The sequence below is a fragment of the Myotis brandtii genome, unplaced genomic scaffold (assembly GCF_000412655.1).
Source record: "Myotis brandtii unplaced genomic scaffold, ASM41265v1 scaffold1460, whole genome shotgun sequence".
Lineage (NCBI taxonomy): Eukaryota > Metazoa > Chordata > Mammalia > Chiroptera > Vespertilionidae > Myotis > Myotis brandtii.
The window spans coordinates 459,785-481,422 of record NW_005355248.1 but is presented as its reverse complement, the minus strand read 5'-3'; the positions used below and the strand labels follow the sequence as shown (position 1 = coordinate 481,422).

Below are 21,638 nucleotides of genomic sequence, written 5' to 3'. Positions count from 1 at the left end.
CATTATCTTGGGGAAATACGAGAAACCAGGAGAAAAGAGACCAAGTTCAGTTTTGGTCATAATGAGGCTGAGGGGCCTTTGTGATAACCAGGTCGAGACGGTCAGGAAACACCTAGGTTAGGCCCCAGCAGGTCTGAGATGGAACCGAAACTGGGGAATGGAAGCTCAGGCACTCAGACAGTGGTTCTCAACCTTCTGGCCCTTTAAATACAGCTCCTCATGTTGTGACCCAACCATAAAATTATTTTTGTTGCTACTTCATAACTGTAATGTTGCTACTGTTATGAATCGTCATGTAAATATCTGATATGCTGGATGGTCTTAGGTGACCCCTGTGAAAGGGTCATTCGACTGCCAAAGGGGTCTCGACCCACAGGTTGAGAACCGTTGCACTAGGAGAACTCATGTGTGTGCATGAAGTCACCCACGGAAAATGCATAGACTGAGGAGTGAATTAATTAAGGAGCGAGTCCCAGAGAATGGCATCAAAAAAGCAGGCGAAGCCAGTGGGGGAAAAAAAAAGAGGGAATGGATGACCATGAGTTTCGGTCACAGCAGCCGAAGTAAACTTTGAGGAGTCATTGCCAGATTTAGCACTAACAAGGCCATTAGAAACTTAAGCCAGAGAAGCGTCACTAAGCCTTTAGACAGGAAGTAAGAAAGCAGAATACGGAGGCTGGAAGTGAAGAGGCAGGAGTGGAAGCAAAGACACGAGGCTTTCACGCAGTTTGCTGATAGATAAGCGGAAGAACTGCGGAGAAGCACAGAATGGAGGGTGTGTTTTTGTTTTATTTCATTTTCTTAAGATGCATGATTCTAATACCGAGGAGAAGGAAGTGGAGAGGAAAAGGCTAAAATCACAGGAAAAAAATAGAAAAGCAAAAAGTCTTGTCATGAATAGGAGGGAATGAGATCTAAGGGAAAGATGGATGTGTTATCCTTCAGCACATTTCTCTAAACTGGAAACACCAGGCTGCATCGTGGACAGAAATACAGATCAATGTGTAGGGTGGGGCACGAGGGTGAAGAAATTGGCTGTTAGGCTGTCACCTGCAGTCCGTTATCCACAGATGTTTAAAAGGTTTGAAATTACGTGAGTTAAGTAGAACCCCGGCGCTCTCAAACAGATGACTGGATTAAAATCACCTGCAGGCTTTTAAAAAGGCAAACCCCGAGCCCTGGTCCTATTAACTCAGAATTCCTGGGGGCGAGGCTCCAGCGAGCGCGTCTCCCGCGTGGAAAAGCGCGGAGCCAGCAGGAATCCGCGGGCCATTGCGAGGTGGCCCTGGGACCCCCTGCGGACAGGCGGAAAGAGCTTGCTCTGCCTCTCGGGGGGCAAAGACTCAGATGGGGAGACGGGAGCAGCCACGTGCACACCACCGCATCCTCAGATGGAGCGCGCTGAGGTGGAGCCGAGAGCTTGAAGAATGCAACGAGGAACATGCAAACATTTAAAGCGTTTGTCCAGAATGATGCTTCACCTCAGGCTGTCAGGGTCAGTGTCTTACCCTACACTTCCTGTCGCATTACTAGTCTAGGGGCTCAGCAGCCCCAAAGAGACGACGGGGCGAAGGTGCAAGGGCCAGGGACGCCCCGAGTGCGCACCCGCCCCAGGACCGGGGACCCTGAGACACCAGGACCCCGGAGCCGTTCTCCGGCCTCGGCTGGCACTCACCATAGTCTCAGGAGCTCAGCACAAAGAAATCGGTAGCACTGCCACAGGAAGACACCAGCTCCGACACCGACGCCCAGTTACCCAGGCAACGGAGCCCCGCCCCCTGCAGGACGCCGCGTAGCGGCCGCGGCCCCTCTCCCTCCTCCCTATTGGCTGGGAGTAACCAAAGCTCCGCCCACCCAGTCGACGTTCGCAGCCCAGGACACCGTGGCCTGGGTCTTTCAGCGTCATCACTTCCGTTTCGTTGACAGGTGACCCGGAAGTTCAAGCCAGTATCCGGCTAGGGTCCAAATAGTCTCTAGTTTATTTTAAAATAAGCATCTGTCCAGTTTTCATTCACTGAAGCCTACATCGTCTGGTCTGCGTTAGTTGAGTTTAAACGCACGACAGGTATGTTTACCTGTTTGTTTGGAAACGTATTCCGGAAACGAAACCCTGAGTAATCGATCGGAAGTGACAGGAGGGAGCGGGAAGTCGCTGTCGCGAAGGCCGGCGGGCGGCTGGGAATGGAAGGGGCCTGACTGCGGAGAAGTTACCCCAGGACTTCGCGCCGAGCCCCCGGACCGGAGAGCCCGCTGGGGAGGAGTGAGAGTATCAGAGGTACGTCCAAGCACGGGCCGGTGGGGCCAGGGGGACGTTGACAGTGACGGAGTCTGGGCTGGAGTTTGGTGTCCACGCCTTCGGGTCTAAGGCTGGACCGGGTTGGAACTTCGGGTACGACCACCCGGGACGGCAGAGGTTGACAGGCGTGTGGCCTCCTTACGGGTCGCCTGTTACCCACTCCTTCCACCACACACCCCCCCCCTGCCGCCGTCCCTTCACGCGGATTTGCCCGCAGGCGCTTGCGGTGCTTGTCCCTCTCGCAGCATCTTCCCAGCGCGGTTGGCAAGCCGCTTGCGCCCTCGAAGGCACTTTGAGACCCGTTTTCGGGGCAGTAGAAGGAGGTGGTGTTTGCCGGGGAAGCGAGTCCCGGAGCCCCGGTGCCGAGTCCTCGGGGTGATGGCTGCTGTGGGAAACCAGCCGCCCTCCTGAGCAGTTCACCATCGATTATTAACATCGCGTTCCTACCGCCTCCCTCTGGTGTTCTGCAGTGACTCTTCTTCGATACTTTGCGGCCACGCACACATTTCTGAGAGTCCATGCTATGCCACTTTAATTTTATTTCTGAGGAAGTGCAAAGTGAGCCATCATGAATATTTGTGTTGTTTGTTAAACATCTAAATAGAAGCTCTGATATACAAAGTGAACACATTAGTGCCAATGTGTGCTGGCACTAATTACTTTAAATTTCCAGTTGTTATGTCAATGATGCAAGAGCCTCTGTAATAGCTTATGTGCTATTTCTGAACTAAAATTCAGGACACACATCCAGTAATTTAGAGTATCCTGGTGAGGACAGTGACAGAAATACCACCCCTGATTTTGTGTGTGTGTGTGTGTGTGTGTGTGTGTGTGAGAGAGAGAGAGAGAGAGAGAGAGAGAGAAAGAGAGAGAGATTTGGTAGCTTTAACAATACCACCTGTTAAAAAGGGGGTGTGAGGGATACTCCCTTTCTAAATGCTACTTACAGAAGTAAGTAGAATATAATTAAGTTTCAGGGTATTACTTAGTAAATGTGTTTATACAGTATTGTTTTAATTCTTTCATTTTATACATTTTTAGGTTATTCAGTAGAAGTCTTGGGGTGCATTTTCATTGATTAAAAATGACTACTCTTGAGAGTTTACAAACTAAAGGTAAGTCTTCTTTCGATGATAATTGTTTTTAAAACATGACGTTTATGATGATAGGGCAAAGGCATGTTTGAGCCAGCGGAGTAGATCTCATATAGGCCTGGGGATCATCTGTGTCTCGGACTGTAGCTGAGTCTTTCACTAATGATTTAGTGGCGAGGGGACAAAAATTAAGCAGTTTTAGGATGAGCTAGTTACTGGCTGTTAGCGTGAAATCCTCTAGGGTGTGTGTTAACATCAGTGAACTTCAGGAAGCACCAGTTCACCTTTTCTGTGCCAAGCACATCTCCGGAAGCTGAGGAGACAAAGGCTAGGAGGCAGCCCAGCCTGACGAGCTCCCAGCACTCTCGTCCGCAGGGAAAGCAGTGATTTGAAGACACGCTGGTGTTTGCGTTACTCTGAAAGCACTGAGGGGGGAGGAGGGGCAAGGTCAGGGATTTGCCCCAGGTCACACAGTCTGTGGCAGGAGGGAATGGAGTTATTTTGACTCAGCGGCTGGTGTTCTATCGCACCATCATGCTGACTTAAGGTGTCTGTCTTCATAGATTTGCACTTTTATGAGAAAAGGAGAAATGTTTAATAACAAACTACGAAGTCATATTCTTTTTGCCTCGGTATTCTAGGGCAGGGTTGAAAATTAGGGCCCTTGAGACTCCTGAGAACATTTGCAATCAGTTTGATAATAGGGAGCACTAACTGAATCCCACTTAAGCCAAGTGTTATCCCAAATAAAAAAGAATTCTGTTCTTCTCATTATTAGACCTATATTAAAAAAATTATTCAATGATTAGTTTGAATTTCATGTATAAAATTTTGGGGGGTTTTTTCCCTTCTTTTATAAGTACCTACATAATATGCTCAACTTTGTCTCATGGTCCAAACAGCTTAAAATATTTATTATCTGGCCCTTTACAGGAACAGTTTGCCAACCCCTATCATTTGTTCTTTCCCTGCCTTTCAGCATCCTTGGGGAAGACAATAAGAATGAGCCAGAAACCTCAGATATGTTTTAATCTTTGATAACTGATCACAGATGGAAATACTGTTGCTGCACAACTGAATTATTTGGTTAGTTCCCTCCAAAGAGTGGAGAAGGATAGGGGTGATGTTTTGCCTTATGTAAGCATTGCTCATAACTACGGAGCTGGTACCACACATCATGGTCCTCCCACTTGGGAGAAGGTAATTGCTCATGAATGTGTCCTGGCTTGTGCCCAGTGCATGTGTAATAAAGGTTTCTATGTGTGTCATGAGAAAAACAGAACTATGAAAGGTGAGCTTCCAGGTGAGGAAAGGTGAAGCCCTGACCCATGTGCCTGCTGGTGCGTGCCTGTGGGCTGGCATCGTCACCATTACAGAGAGGGAGCTGCCACATGGCACACGGTACAATTTGGCTCTCCTAATCCCTTGAGTAAGTAGGACAGTTTAAATGCAGCTAAGAGTAAACTGTGGTTGAACCAAGTTGATTGAATTTGATTGGAACTTGAACATATTTTGTGTGAAAGGAGATTTCTGTTAAGCTTCAGCGGGCCTGAATGTAAAGCTCTAGTTTCTTATTTTTAAAAAAATATATATATTATTGATTTCAGAGAGGAAGGGAGAGGTAGAAACATCAGTGATGAGAGAGGATCATTGACTGGCTGCCTCCTGCACACCCTCCACTGGGGTTCAAGCCCGCAACCTAGGCACGTGCCCCGACCAGAATCGAACCGTGAACTCCTGGTTCATAGGTCGGTGCTCAACCACTGAGCCACGCTAGCCAGGCTAGTTTCTTTAAAAAAATAATCTGTGGTTAATTCATGATTCTACATTACATCTTAAATGCCACTAATGTCTCAGTGATAATTAGATTTGCATTAGAGATCCTTAGGAAGAAGGGTTGAACTGAGATTTGAAGGGTGGGTAGGAACTAGCTGCAGGGGGGAGGGTGTTAGGAAGAATATTCCAAGCAGAGAAATGTCTGGAGAGGAAGGCAGACTTTTGCTGCTATTGAGACCCCTCCAAAAAGCAAGTCAGGCTGGAATCCAGAGTCTGGGGGTGAATGGCAGAAGTGGAGCCCAGCAGACAGGCAGGGCCAGGTCTCGGAGAGCTGGGCAGGCCATGCTAAGGATCTTGGTTTGTTCTGAGAGAAACGGAAGGCCATTCAGGGTTTGATGCAGATTGGCTCTGCGTGATTTTGAAAGCTCACTATAACTGTCATAAATTCTGTGGGCTCCTGTGGTCTGCCAGGTAGCGTCATTAGCAGAGACTAACTTTGGGTTGATGAGGCAGTAGTTGTGGTTTGTGGATGGCCTCCTGGGCCAGTTAATAGCTGACTCTGGAGTCAGATTTGGATTCAAATCCCAGTCTGACACAGATGATTTGGACAAGCTGTGCAACTTCTCAAAGCCCCTGTTTCTGTCTACAAAATGTGTATGTTGTGCTTACCTCATGAGACAGGTGTAAAAATTAAATGTCACGCATCTGAAGGACGTGGAGAAGCCCTTCACACATAGTAAGTTGAATAAAGGTTAATTATTACATTTGTGGGCTTTGCCTTCCATTTCTCCAATGTGTGCTGGACTTGTCAAATGGCAGGAAATCTAAGGTGTAGCTCAAAGGGATGCTACGCACGAGTTCAGGAGCTCCGTGTAGGTTAGGTGTCACCTGAGTTACCTCCTCAAGGTCTGCAGCACTTCCTGTTCTAGCACACCCTCCGTCTTCCTCAGCCCTAAACCACCTTCTGCCTGAGTCAGTGAGGGAGCCCTCTCTTGGAGAAAGGTGACTCTGACACTTTTCTTACTGCTCCACTGGCGGTAAGACCCCGGGCAGAAGAAACAAATCTGTTACTGACTGGAGCAGTGGCAGCGTACTGGTGAGCAGAGCTGCCTTCTCGCTTACATGAGGGAAACTAATTTATTTCCGTTGATCAAATTAGTTTGGTAAACGTGTCCAGTAGTGCACTAAGCGTTATGGAGGAAAGGGATGGGTGCTACTATTTATTGAATGCCTGCCATTTACTTTATACCTGAACTTGAACTTCGAGACACTGGAAGAGGCAGTATATGCAATGGGGAAGGCCCCAGTCTTTGTGAACAGACTACTTAGAATTCACTTCTGCCTCTTCACTTACTAGCTGTGTGGTGTGACTTAGGGCAAGTTACTGGACCGCCTTGTGCCTCATGTTCCTCATGTATAAAATAGAGCTAATCGTACTACTCACAGGGTTATGTAAGGATTACAAGAGTTCTATGTAAAGTATTTAGAATGGTATTTGGCACATGGTAAGTCTTTTGTAAGTGTTGGTTACCTGTTACTTAATATTTTCTCATTTAAAATTCAGATTTAATACTACCTAGATGTAAATATTATTAAATTAATTCCATGGAAGTTAAAACTGAAGCTGAGATCATTATAGGATTTTGTCCAGACAGTAACAGTGGAAAGGAATTCAAACCAGATCTGGCTGATCCCCGAAGTCCTATCATATCTATTGCACCATGTTCCTTCCACTTGTATGGGGCATAATGTCTGCTCTTACTGTGCTTATCAGACTTACTGGGAAAGAGAAAATAGCCTGTACAAAACCCTTAAAATGATAATGTTGGTTCATGATTGAGTTTCAAACTGAATGTTTGAGACAGTAAGTGCCATGGGTGTTCTTCAGAGAGTGGGCCGGAACAATCGGGAAGATTGAATGTGAAGCGTGGATTGAAGCTGACTTCTTAGGGGTAACCAAGAGCCACAGTGAGGGCCAAAGAAGCCACTTAGGAGAATAAGACAGCGGGAACAGCGATTAGAGGCCTGGGAGAGAGCATTGGATAGTCCAGTTGGGTAGTTTGTGCGAAGCATTCTTTCCAAGAGTTCAGACAACAGATAAATCTCTTTTGAAGTAGATGTTTTCAAATATGCATATAGATAGCTGACATTTATTTTTTATAGTTAGCTGACATTATTGCGTGTCTAGGTGTGCCAGGCTCTTGATCTTACTGTGTTCTTGTTTACCACAACCTGCAGCACAATTGTCATTGTCTCCATTTTGCAGGTTAGGACACTGAGGTTCATGGAGGGCTAAGTGATTTTCCTAGGGTCATACTAGGAAGTAAACGTCAGAACCAAACACCCTGATTCCAAATCTGCATTTCCTACCGAGAGAGAGAAGCCATTTACATAAGGGAAACTTGAACCTGTAGGGCATAGTTCATCTTTCTTTGACACACGATTGTTTTGAAAATTACTTTCAGTCTGAGTATTTCCATTCTGTAAATGCCAGTAATTCTGACGTGTCTTGGCATTTTCCTGGTACTTCTTTTCAGTAAGTAGTTTATGTTTTGTGCTCCCTTTTTCAGTCACCCTGACTTCAACCCCAATCCGAGGAGCAGGAGATGGAATGGAAACGGAGGAGCCACCTAAGTCTGTTGAAGTCACCTCTGGAGTCCAACCTGTAAAGCCCCACGCCCTTCCGAGTCCACGAAGGAAAGCAGTCGCCTCAGAGAGCCCCGGAGTCCTGCAGCTGGGCAAGATCCTCACTGAGAAAGCGGTGGAAGTCGAAGCTATAAGGATATTGGTTCCCAAAGCTGCTATAACCCACGTTGTCCCCAACAAAAATGCCAAGGTTAAGCCTCTCGGACGTCAGAAAGGGGAGCTCTCTGGTCAGTCCGAGGGGGCTGCAGAGCCCAGGAAGGAGCTCGCAGAGGTGAAGAGCACCCTGGAGAAGCTCAGGAACTCGGAAAGGAGGCTGCTGCAGGACCGAGAGGGCCTTTCCAACCAGCTCCGCGTGCAGACGGAGGTAAGGACCGGCCGGGCTGCAGTGGTGCTGGCCACACCTGGCCCTGAGCCTGCGAGTTAGAAACCCCATTCCTCCTGGGAAAGCAGGTGCCACTCACTACAGCTCATCACTCTCTAGATCAGCGGTTCTCAACCTGTGGGTCGTGACCCTTCGGGGGTTGAACGACCCTTCACAGGGGTCGCCTAAGACCATCGGAAAACACATATATAATTACATATTGTTTTTGTGATTAATCACTATGCTTTAATTATGTTCAATTTGTAACAATGAAAATACATCCTGCATATCAGATATTTACATTACGATTCATAACAGTAGCACAATTACAGTTATGAAGTAGCAACGAAAATAATTTTATGGTTGGGGGTCACCACAACATGAGGAACTGTATTAAAGGGTCGCGGCATTAGGAAGGTTGAGAACCACTGCTCTAGATGCTTCCTCTTACATTTCACACTCTCAGGGCCTCGCATAGAACTAGTGTATGTCGGGAACTTATGCTCTAACCCACACTGAAGAGGGAAGAGTGAGGGCCTTTGGAAACCTGTAAGTTGTAAAAGGAGGTTACAGTTGTAAACTTCCAGACCAAAGACTGGCCAACTCAGGCTGTGAAACTGACTTGTTAGTAAATCATGTTTTAAGGATCCACGAATTCCAAGTATTTTTACCTATGTATACATAATGCTTGGAATATAGAGAATGGTAGGATACGTATTGTTCTCGTCACTGTAAATGGAAACAATCTATAATGTTTGATTGTGTTTCTTTAATCTTTTCATCACAGTTAACATTGCCTTAGCCTCCACTTTTCCCCTCTTAGTCTTTGTGACACTGGTTAGTGGTTCTTACCCAAATGTATTTTAATATATTTTTAAGAACTAATTTCTAATTATAAAAGTATTTGTAAACGATTTGAATACAAAAAAACAATGAAAATAGTGCCATCTTAGATGTTAATGTTTTCCTATGTCAAGAACGTTCTATTACAAATAGTGCCACCTTAGTTGTTAACGTCTTCTTATGTCACAGAATATTCTATTACAAATAGCCACAGTTCTTCAGTGCCTGCACCATAAACCAATACCTGTGATTGGACATTTATATTTTTGACTCCTGGGTTTTGAATATTAATGTAAAGGATGTGCTTGTAGAGAATCCTGAATTTCTTCCTTTACTTAAATTCTTAAAAGGAAAAATCGTAGGGCACAAAGAAATTATTTTTTAAATGTTAGATAAGATTTAAAAACACACACATAAAACATTCTCTGTCCACTGGCCTTTGTGGCTCCACCCAGGAACCAAGAGGTTCAGGCTGGATCCCCAGTAGGGGGCCTGCAAGAGGCAGCTGATGGTTGATATTTCTCGATTGATGTTTCTATCTCTCTACTCCTTTCCCTCTCTCTCTAAAAATAAATTAAAAATATATATATTTTTTAAAATTCTCTGTCATTTTTAAACAAAACTCACTGTTTAGTTTTCTAATTTTTCCTCTTTAAGTGTTGACTGGGAGCAGTTTGTTATTTTTATGATAATAACTTGTGCTCTTGTTATAAGAGGCTCGGTTTATAACCACCTGGGCTATAAAGATAGAAGTACGTTTGGTTAATATGGGTATATCATGACACTTAGATATTTAATGTCACTGTTTGATCTTTAATTAATGGAGGTTCAAATTACGCAGAACAGTTTCTCTTTTGTTCATTCTGTACATTGTAGTCACCGACACGCCCCTGAGCATGTTACATTGTTATGTGTTTTTCTAGGTCAATCGTGAGTTAAAAAAGCTGCTGGTGGCTTCTGTTGGTGATGATCTTCAGTATCACTTTGAACGTCTAGCCCGTGAGAAAAATCAGCTTATTTTAGAAAATGAAGCCCTAGGTCAGAACACTGCTCAGCTTGCCGAGCAGTTAGAACGAATGTCAATACAGTGTGACGTGTGGAGAAGCAAATTCCTCGCGAGCAGGTATGTTCTGCTTTAAATAGTTTTCCATTTTCTAGTTTTGATCTATTAGCCTTTTGACCCATAACACAAAAAAGTCAATTGTAGAGTGACAAACTCTGAGTCAGGTTGCTCATATATTATTTAAGATGTGGACTCTCACTCCTGTGGATGGAAACACAGAGTCCCTAAAGGGAGAAGAGATATAAGGATCCTCACTCATTCCAGAATTCTAGGTTGCTACTCTATAATAGAAATCATTCCCACTACAATATTTAATACTGAAACAAAATTGTCAATTCAGACATCTAGTAAATATTAAAATCACAAAAAAAAACTAAATTATTTTTCTGGAGAACTCATGTCATTGCCACTCTGTAAGATAGTATTTTTTGTCCTTCATGCTTGTTCTCATAGTAGTTAATATATAATAGAGCTTCCCAGCCTTTTTCTCTCTTTGCACAAATAGAGAAGGATGGCATATGTATGCATAGTGGATGAGGCTGCACTCCAACAGGCCCATGGACACACTGATAGTTGTTCAAACAGCAAGAAATTGTGATTCTTTATCTATTTACTAGAGGCTTGGTGCACGGATTCGTGCACCAGTGGGGTCCCTCAGCCTGACCTGTGGGGATCGGGGCAAAACCGGCAGTCCAACATCCCCCAAGGGGTTCTGGAGTGCGAGAGGGTACTCTGCAAAGTTTCTGTTGCTTAGCAGCTCCTGCATTGAGCATCTGCCCCCTGGTGGTCAGTGCACGTCATAGCTACCAGCTGGTCGGCTGGTCACTTAGGCTTTTATATAGATCCCCTCCTCCTTCCAACGTTGTGTTACTGGAGAATGGGGTCTGGGAGTTATCCAACTGTGTATTCTCCGTGCTTAGCCAGTGTTTCACATGCAATATGCTTCCTAGTAATAACTGTTGATTCACATCCAGTCATCTGGAGATATCTCACAAAGCCCCAGAGGTTCTCAGGCTGTACTCTAAGAACCACAATTGTGATGAATAAATTTTCAAGAAAATGTTTCTTCATGTCTTAATATCTGTGCTACCTTCTAGTAATTGACTACTCTCGTAAAGTCCTTATTTTGTTTTCTAATTTGACTATGTTAAATATTCTTTGCAAGTTTTTGAAAATGACAGTATAGGATGCTATTTGGAGAAATGAATGTACTGCTTATTGTCTTAGAATGAAAGTTAATTAATTCTCCTTGAACAGTTTAAGAGACAACAGATTATTGTAATATGTAACTTTTTTTAACATCCTGATCAAAAATGACAATAACATTCTTAGGGCAATAGAGAGTATACTTTAGTGACATTTTAGTTGATTTAATCATTGTGAAAATTTTTTTTATTTTAAGGAAGTTAATTGTTGCTATGATTTGAGACTTTAATTTTAGTTTTAAGATTTTCCACTGATTAAACATACTTAAAATTTGCTTCAGTGCCATTAATAGGGAACTGATTAAATAAACTTTGGTACATCCAATCAGAAGAAAACGTGAAGCTTTATTTTTAAAAAGGGGGATGAGATAGCTCTATATGTGCTGATACTAAAAACTCACCAAGATAAACTATTAGGTGAAAAAAGCAAAGTATAGAAAAGTTTATATTAAATAATCCCTTTTTGTAAGTGAAAAATATATTTATTTTAACCCATAGTTTTATGTTGAATATACATAAATGTTTTTCTGGAAAAATGTGTAAGGAACTGCACTGGTTACATGTAAAAGAAGGACGGGGCCCTGGACAGGAGGGAAGGCTTCGTTTTCCTGTGCGGAAGCCTTTTTACATTATTTTAATGTTCTTCTGAGGGCAAAGAGGTCATTGGATGGCAGGAAAATAATGCATTTTTGTTTTCCTCTAAACTGTTACATATTTAAAATATTTGATTAATGTTATTTTTTCCAGAATTTGGTCAATCTGAAGTAAGATTGAAAAACATTCCAGAAGTCACTATATATAAGGAAAGTCCATTTCCTTTGTCATTTTGTAAATATTTTAATTGAATCCCTTCAGTGAGTTCTCAGCTTGTAAACATTTTAAATGCTTCTTAGTGAAGATTGAAACACTGAGAATATATCTGTTACATATTCTTTGTAAGCTTTTGAAAATGACAGTCTCCAAGGTCATATATTAACTTCTTTGCACTGTGTTGTCATCAGAGAATTTATAGGTAAGATTTTCATCTCTTCCAGGGTCATGGCAGACGAGTTAACCAACTCCAGGGCAGTTCTGCAGCGGCAGCACCGGGACGCGCAGGGCGCCCTCCAGGACCTCCTGAGCGAGCGGGAGCAGCTGCGCCAGGGGATGAAAGCCACCCACAGGTATGGCCCTTTCACCTCCAGACTCTTCTGCGCTCCCGCGGTTCCCAGCACACGGCGGTTCTGCAGTGTTGCTGCATTTATAGCTTGTTGAGTATATACGTGAGTAGCATTTCAAACAGACGCCCAGGAGAAGGAAGATGACTAAAAGAATAGAAGATCTGCGGCTTACATTCTTAACTGGAGAGAATTAGTTATACTTATCATAGAACTCTCTGAACTTAAAAGTCATTTTATATTATATTTGTTGCACTTCTGTGTAACTTTTGGTAAAAGCCAAAGCATGTACTTGTTTGTCCTTCGGAAGGAGGTCTTTTTGAGGACCACTCTGCAGTGTTTGAGCTTGCTTTCATGTCCACGTGCCCCAGAACTGGAAAAATCTGTGGTCTCCCTCCAAAGCGCTTTGTACTTCTACATCATTGATTTATTGGAAATCAGATCAGTACAAGCCAAAGAGGAAACCATAGGGGAAATTGGAAGAATGAAAATGCAATATATCAAAATATCAGATTTTGTGGGAGGCAACTAACACAATGTTTAGAGGGAAATTTGTGACTTAAATGCTTATCTGAGAAAAGAAGAAAGGTCTCGTCAATAATCTGAGCTTTCTCCTTAAGGAATAAAAAGAGCAAATAAAGCAAAAGAAGAAAACAATAGGATGAGAGCAGAAATAAATGAAATAGAAAGCCAAATGCAGCTTCTTTGAAAAGATAAAATTAAGAAACCTCAGTATAATCAGGGAAAAAGATATACATGACCAATATCAGGAATGAGGAGGAGGAGGCTTCACTACAGATTCTATAAACATAAAAAAAGATAACAGTGTGCCTGGCCAGTGGTACTCAGTGGTGGGAGCATCAGCCAGCACACCAAAGGATCTTGGGTTTGATTCCCCACAAAAGGCTAAGTGTCCGTCCATCCTACTGGCAGCTATGATACGCACTGATCACCAGGGGGCAGATGCACACTGGTCATTTAAAAATAAATGGTACCATTGACCTGGCGCTGACAAACCAACACTCAGCTTCCCCCTAGTAGGACACAGGCCTGCCACCACCCTGGAGCGACACCCCACCAAATTGCAGCCAACACTGCCAAGATCCCATGGTGCAAAATGTGGCCCACAGCCCAGCTCAGCCCAAAAAACGTGGCTGTGGGCGCCGGGTAATGACGTCATGTAGCAATGCCCAGCTTCTTCTCCCTAGCGACTAACATCCTTGGAGTTTCTTCAGCCCAGAACCGGGACTTGCTTTATAGCCAGGTGCAAACATTTTACAGTTTAATCAAATGTTTGTGAAGCGTTTTCCCATGCCTCATCTTATTTGATCCTCACAGAAGTCCTGGAGTAAGTAGATGGGAGACTTGGTAGAATCCTATTTTCTTTTCATTAGCAAGATGCGAATAGTGATATTCAAGTATTTCTTCTAATTAATTTCCTTTCAATGTGCATGAACCTGTGCACTGGGACACTAGTGTATATATTACAGGGGGATGTTGTGAACAGCTCTATGCCAATAAGTTCAACAGCTTAAATGAAATGGACAAACTCCTTAAAATGCACAACCTACCTAAGAGTATCAAGAACAGATAACCTGAATAGCATAACCTATTAAGACAGCTGTATTTGTAATTAAAAACCTTCCAGTAAATGAAAGTCCAGGCCTAGAGGGGTTCACTGGTGAATACTAGCAAAATGTAAGGAAGAAATAAAGCCAAATTTACACAAACTCTTCTAGGAAATAGAGAAGTAGGGAACAATTTCCAACTCATTATATGAGGCCAGCATTATCTTGATACCAAACCAGACAGAGACATTGCAAGAAAACTACAGACGAGTAGTTCTCATCACATAGTTGCAAAAATCCTTCACAGAATTTTAATGTATCAAATCCAACCATATACAGTCATGTGCTGCATAAAGATGTTTTGGTCAGTGATGGACCTATGGTGGTCCCATAAGATTATAATGGAGCTAAAAACTCCTATCACCTGGTGACATAGTCATCCTGAGGTTGGCTGCGTGCTTGTGGTGATGCTGGTGAAAACCAACCTAATGCACTGCCAGCCATATGGAAGCTTAGCACATACAATATGTACAGTCCCTAAACCTGGTGATCATAAATACCTGTGTTACTGGTTTATGTATTTCCTATACTATTTGTCATTATTTTAGAGTGCACTCTTCCACTTACAAAAAACAAGATAGTGCACCATGTTATCCCAACAGTAGCCTCATCCATCCAGTGTCTCTGGATTGCATCAATTTCTCTTGCCCTTGCTTAATCTCATGTTGTACAGCAAGCATGTCAGACTCGGCACGTAGACTGCCGGCCACAAGTTTGACATACTTGTGTATAGTAACCTGCTATACGAGTTTGTAGCCCAGGAGCAATAGGCTGTCCCAGACAGCCCAGGTGTGCTGTAAGCTGTACTATCTAGGTGTGTGTAGTGCACTCTGTGATGTTCACACCACGATGAAATTGTCTAACGATGCATTTCTCAGAAGATATCCCCATCGTTTAGTGGAGCATGACTGTATAAAAAGATTTATACATCATGTCCAGGAATTGTAGGTAATATGTCATTCAAAAATTAATTAATGCAACTCACCAGAAAGGAAATACCATATGAATAGATGCACAAATCAAATCAGTAGTTCTGTACAACTGAATGATATACTAGTGTATTTTACCTATTCTAGAATATGAGGACAAAAAAGTACTGCTTGTTAAGAGATTTCCAGATAATAATATAGCAAATTGATAAGTGCTTTTTGTAATCTAATCTTTTCCCAGACTTCCTGATTTATTGAACTCTGAAAGAAAGATATATAACTTCAGAAATATGTTTCTCATGCATTGAGCATTCCTGATTTTTCTGTTTTGTGTTATTAATGTTCAGTGTTCATGCGTGTTCTCTGCAGTTTACTGGAGGAGCTCCTGGTCTCCTTGCAATGGGGAAGAGAGCAGACTTACTATCCTAGCACCCAGCCTCACAGCACAGCAGAACTAGCGCTAACCAATCACAAGTTGGCAAAAGCGGTGAATGCTCATCTTCTGGGAAATGTTGGAACTAACAGTCAAAAAAAGACTCCGCCAACTGTTGAATTCTGCAGCACCCCAGCAGAGAAAATGGCTGAAACGGTAAAATATTCCTTGCATGATCTATGGAACTTCTAACAGCGACCTCTCGCTAAAGGGTGGTGTGTTCTAATGGCAAGTACGTGGCACTGGAGTTCAGGAACATGGGACTTAAACATGAGCTCATGCACCTGAGCTTGTGATCTTGGAGAAAATCATTTCCTCCTCTGAACTTTAATTTCCTTGAATATCATTATTCTATTCTTAAAGAGAAAAATGCAATTGTTTTGAAAAAGGGCCTATTTTTTTAGCCTTTTCTTGAATTCATTTTGATATGAAAACTACCAGGTAGAATTTTTCATTTAGTAATCATGAGTAGATAATAGATTACTTCTGATTTAAGAAATTATTTGTTAATTCTCACATATAGATGTGAATCATAGAGTATAGAGCTGGAACATATAATCCTGGGTGAAGTAGGGCTCCCATAGATGACCTGTCACATACTGTGGTCTCAGTTCCACGAGCACAACCAAGTTCACTTCATTGAACTTCAATATCCAGCTCCCCAGCTCCCATCTTAGGCCTGGCCATTAACCAGAACTGTCCACTTTTAAAATCTTCCACTCAACACTTTGCACTGGCCTGTGGTCAACTTTTCTTCCCAGCTCTGCTTCCTTAATTCTGATTACCCTGTTCCTTGTCACATCATCATTTTTGTCCCCCTTGATCTCTTCATTGTTTTTCTTCATCTCATCAGCTCACTCTCCTGGCTTTTTCTTGCCATAGCTTACGTAGACTCCATTCCGAAGAGCCTTTGTCCCTTATCCTTCTCTCAGGTGCTCTGAAGACTCCAGTCCTATGTCAGTTCAACTGTCTGTCTTCTTTGTTTCTATACCCATCAGACTCATCAGCAGGTGACTGGCTCCTTACAGACAGAAGAAAAAGGGAGCAGAGGCAGAAAACCACCACAAGGTCCCACTTGATATCTAGGCACCTGTCTGCATGGCAGCCAGCTTTCCATACGTCCCTCCTACAGGAAAAGGTGTCCCTCTCTCTAAAGCTCCCCAGCAGGCTCCCCCAACACTCATCCCTTCTCTCTGTTGGCTCTTTCTTTTTTTGGCTTAAGAACGTGCCCAAGTGCCTCGCATCTAAATGAAACATCCTCCCTCTACCCTCAGTTCTCTGCAGACGGCCTTACCACCTTCCCTTCACAGTCAAGAACCTTGGACAAGCTGACTTGTTTCTCACGTCCCGTCCACCCTCAGTTCCCGCCATCACTTATCCTAGTAGACTCCTAGCTCCACTGTCCTCCAAGTCCTTACGAAGGTCATGAGTGTTTAATGGCTCTATTGTCCTATGTACTACATGTCACTTCTGTGACATTACTCTTTCCCGGCTCCATGCTACCTCACTGAATTCCTTGTCATAATCTTGTCTCCTCCTCTACATGTTGATGTTCCATAGGAATCTGTCCCCCATGCTTTTAAACTTCCATGGTTTCTGAAATAACTCTGCTGTTTCCGTGACCATTCTTCCTGGGATCTGAGGAACGGAGCATCCTTTCTCTGTGCCCACTCTTGAGCGTTTCCTCACATAACAGACCAAGAGGAAGGAGAAGGAAAGCCAGCCCCTTCCTCACCAGTACTCCCTGTCTTAATAACTACACCTACTATATAGGGATGTTCTGAGGAGTCCATAAAGAATGCATATAGATCCCAGAGCAGGCTCCAGTGTGGTGTAATTTCTCAATCGTGCTAGCTATCATTTTTATTATTTCCTTCATCCCCCGGATCCTGTTGATTTTACACGTCCTATCAGTTCTTTCAAGTTTGTGCTCTATCCCAAGTTCAACCACTGACCTCCACCCTCTACTATTGCAAGAGCCTCCTCACTAATATCCATGCCTTGCTTTTCACCTGCCAGAGAGTTATTTCAAAAATGCCACCCCCACCCCCCAATGTTAGTGTTCAAATGTCCTGTTCAAACAGCTCCCAGCCTCCCTTATTGAGTTTGAATTCTTTATACTGTATAGAAGGATTTTCATAATCTTTACTCCATTTTTCCTTTCAAGGATCATTTCCCAGGTGTACCCCCCCCCACACACACACACGCGCGTACATACAATTCACATGCCAGTATTTAAACACTTGTTATTCCACAGATATGCCATTGTGTCTCACCCGCCTATACATACTATTCCTTCTGCCTCAAGCATCCTTCCTGCACCTCTCTATCTGAAGAATCAGCCCTCCCCGAATCTCACTGGAAAACCTAGATGTTTCCTCCTCCAGGCTTCCATTACATTTTGTACATATAGCTCTTTAACATGTAAAACTGCAACTGTTTGATTCTCCATCTCCCAAACTACAAGCTTTTGAAGGGCGGGGGCTGTGTCTGATGTGTCCTCAAGGTCTGGTGTAATCCTTTGCACAAAGTAGGTACTCTATTTACTAAATGAATCGGTGGCTAAAACTAAACCCGTCATCTTTACCTTTCTGTTCTCCTTCTCCATTCTCTTCGTTGGGAAGTTGTGTCCCTGGTTCTGCGGCTGCTGCCAGCAGTGTTTGCTAGGACTGACGGCTCCTTCTTGCTTGTAGCACTCTCTTCCCTTGGCTCATGGAACCAGTGCTGTTCTCACTTCCTTTCCAATTGCACTGCCTCCCTCTTTCCCACCATAACCCGTCCTCATCACACGATGACAGGCGAGAGAAGATGAACACGAGAAACAGGACTATAGCCAGCGTTAGCATGTTATCCCTTATTGGAGAAGTTTTTCAACTCAAGAGTTCCTCCTGCTGTGGGTCTCAGTATAACAATAGAATAGGGAAAGTCAGAGCAGAACAATTAGGGAGCATGGTGTCCATGAAACCCAAAAAGCAAGAACATGCTGGTGAGCATGAAATGTTGCATATAAATTAGTAAAAGAAAAATGAAAAGCCATTGATTTTTATAAGTCAGTGATCAGAAACTGTGAAGTAGGATTTCAATAGAAGAATCAGGGTAGACTCCTGATTCCAAGCAGTTGCATGAAAGACTAAAGGAAGAAGATAGTGGGTACATTTTGGTTTAGGATGAAAATGGACATAACTTAAGGTAGAATTGATACAATCTTATTTTCTTCTATTTTTTCATCAGTATCCATACGAGAACATCAATTTCTTCATTTTTAAAAAATATGTAAACTAGGTAGTGTAATAACTAGACATCATTGTTAAATTTAGAGCTTTTTGAGAAACGGAATAAGTTCTCTCATCAAATTCCTTATTCAGATGTTATTTTTATGATAGTTACATATTAATGAAATGGAGCTACATAGGGAGTTATACCTCAATAAAACCAAGGGGTTTACAGTCCCTGCTGCATACTTCTGACATCACTTCTTATTTTCCTCAGGTGCTACACATTTTGGACCCAGCTACCAGTTCAGAAAGCTCATCTGATAATCCATTTTCTGAGTCTTCACCAACCACCTTACTTGCTACAAAGAAAAATATTGGGCGATTTCATCCCTATACTAGATACGAAAATATCACCTTCAATTGCTGCAACAACTGCCAGGGAGAACTTATTGCCCTTTAACATGTAACATTGGGGTACGCTGCAGGCATGTGCCTGCTACCCAGGAGCCATTCTTAGTGGGGAGCTGGGGTTCCTATAATGCTAGAAGTAATCTCACTTTCTACTTAAATAATGTATATCCCCAAAATGTTTTATGTACTAGACTCCAGGTTACCCTTTCTTAATAAATGTCTCAGGGTAAGGAAAGAATGAAGCAGTGCAAATATATATAAAGTGGGGAATGCTTCCCAAGTATTACACGATGCTTTTCCTAATGGGCTTTAAAAGGGAAAAATTATATACCTTCTTTTAGGCCCCAAATTATTGTTTATCTTGCTATATATTTTATATGCACAGATTTAATTTGGTAATCAAAATCAATGATTGGCAAACTAGAGCCATGGGCCTTAGGCAGCCACACCCATCATGTACTGCTGTCTGCAGTGGGCTCTTGTACCACAGCAGAGCTCCGCAGAGGAAACAGGCTGCAAAGCCTAAAATATTTCCCATTCGTCCCATTACTGACCCCTACTCTAAAGTAATAATCAGCAGAGGGGATGAGGGAGGAAGTGTTTTTCCTTTTCGGTGAATTTGGGGTGTGAGGGGCTACAAAGGAGGCTTAGGAAATACAGTAGGTGAAGGGATAAATCTTTTAAAAATAAATGCTGTATATGAGGAGAATTAGGAACTGACAGCCACATTAACAAGAGCTTCGGCAAAATGTGTTCTGCTGTTTTTGTGCAGAGGATTCCATATTTTGAGTGGATGCCACTTGATATATATAGAAGAAACAGGTTCTAACTATTTGCTCAATTTGGCAAAGCAACGAAATATCCAATTTGATATTTATAAAATAAGGTGGAGAAAGGATCTTTCTAGGATACAGTACAAACTCAAACATGTAACCCATCAATTAAATTTACATTATGTAAGATCCATTATTGTTTATGATGGATAATCACAAACATCCTTTTATAGGCCTTTAAAACTATCCATAAAATGTTTATACCAAATTATACTAATTAGTTACAGAAGTGCCTGTCAATAGAGAAGCCTTCAAGAAACAAATCTGGTCAAAGTACATTGTATTTTAATGTCAATCTAGTGATTTTTTTGGTCTGATTCATCTGAGTTATATTTATAATTTCATGTGGCAATAAATTTCTCTATCTTCTTTATGCAATGTTGTCTTTTTTCCCCTCAGAATGATGTATTTCATTTCAAGTCTTCATCTAGCTTATACTATTTACAACTGATTCTTCAGCCTTTCCTTTAGTTTTAGTATAAAACTTAGAGGAAAGGCTTCATGATGTTGGATTTGGCAGTGATTTCTTAGTTACGATACCAGAAGCACAGGCAACAAAAACAAAAAGATAAATTGAACTTCATCAAAATTAAAAACTTTTGTATATCAAAGGACACTATCAACAGAATAAAAAGGCAACCCACAGAATGGGTGAAAATATTTGCAAATCACATATCTAATAAGGGTCCAGTACCAGAATAAGTAAAGAATTACAACTCAACAACCCAAAAGCAACCCAATTTAAAAAATGGGAAAGGACATGAATATAAATATCTCCCGAAAAATATACTAATGGCCTATAACAGTGATGGCGAACCTATGACACGCGTGTCAGAGGTGACACGCGAACTCATTTTTTGGTTGATTTTTCTTTGTTAAATGGCATTTAAATATATAAAATAAATATCAAAAATATAAATCTTTGTTTTACTATGGTTGCAAATATCAAAAAATTTCTATATGTGACACAGCACCAGAGTTAAGTTAGGGTTTTTCAAAATGCTGACCTGCCGAGCTCAAAAGGTTCGCCATCACTGGCCTATAAGCATATCAAAAGATGCTCAGTATCACCGATCATTAGGGGAATGTAAATTGAGTACTTCATACCCATTAGTATGGCTATTATCAGAAAAGCAAAATAACGCAAGAATGTGAAAAAATTGGAAGTTTTGTGTATTGCTGATGGGAATACAAAATGGTACAAACACTATTGAAGACAGTATGGCAGTTCCTCAAACACTGTGAACCTAACACTGCTGACCTCATGGACAAAACGAGACTAACAGGGTTGTTACCAACATTATACTAAGTTATTTATGTAAAACATTTACAATACCAGGCACATTATAAACTAAGAGCTGGCTAATTTTGTAACATACCTAAAACAGTATTGTCACTTTGTTTTAAAGAAGTCGGCCTACCCTATTGCTTGTTGCCACAGCTAGTCAAGGTTAAAGGTGATATAAATAGGACTTTGAGGTTCGATTCTGGTCAAGGGCATGTACCTGAGTTGCCGGCACATCCCCAGTAGAAGATGTGCAGGAGGCGGCTGATTGATGTTTCTCTCTCATCGATGTTTCTAACTCTCTATCTCTCTCCCTTCCTCTCTGTAAAGAATCATATTTAAAATAAAATAAAATAAAATAAAGAAGTCGGCCTACCCTATTGCTTATTGCCACAGCTAGTCAAGGTTAAAGTTGATATAAATAAAACTTTGTATAAGGCCTTGAGCCAGGCTTGTTCAAGAG

The 21,638-nt window shown here is 42.3% G+C and overlaps 2 protein-coding genes across 2 annotated transcripts in view; one reads left to right on the top strand and one right to left on the bottom strand.

The window, feature by feature from the left end:
* NME7 (NME/NM23 family member 7) overlaps window positions 1-1,766 on the bottom strand; it is a 111,637-nt gene extending 109,871 nt beyond the window's left edge. The window contains exon 1 of the mRNA XM_005861226.2: window positions 1,676-1,766. Coding sequence (XP_005861288.1) covers window positions 1,676-1,678 — 3 coding nt within the window. The 5' untranslated portion in view covers window positions 1,679-1,766. The remainder of the gene's footprint in view (window positions 1-1,675) is intronic.
* A 157-nt stretch (window positions 1,767-1,923) lies between these two features.
* BLZF1 (basic leucine zipper nuclear factor 1) lies at window positions 1,924-20,263 on the top strand. Its single transcript, XM_005861224.2, has 7 exons — window positions 1,924-2,275; window positions 3,338-3,411; window positions 7,737-8,176; window positions 9,940-10,139; window positions 12,319-12,447; window positions 15,368-15,587; window positions 18,921-20,263. Exons 2-7 carry the CDS (start codon window positions 3,381-3,383, stop codon window positions 19,104-19,106), a joined length of 1,206 nt encoding a protein of 401 aa, XP_005861286.1. The 5' UTR covers window positions 1,924-2,275; window positions 3,338-3,380; the 3' UTR covers window positions 19,107-20,263.
* Window positions 20,264-21,638: the final 1,375 nt, after the last annotated feature.

Coding starts and splice junctions, on each gene's coding strand:
- BLZF1 (XM_005861224.2), top strand. CDS start 3,381: ATGACTACTCTTGAGAGTTTACAAACTAAAG. Junction 8,177..9,939: donor AGCTCCGCGTGCAGACGGAG/GTAAGGACCGGC, acceptor GTGTTTTTCTAG/GTCAATCGTGAGTTAAAAAA. Junction 12,448..15,367: donor GGGATGAAAGCCACCCACAG/GTATGGCCCTTT, acceptor TGTTCTCTGCAG/TTTACTGGAGGAGCTCCTGG.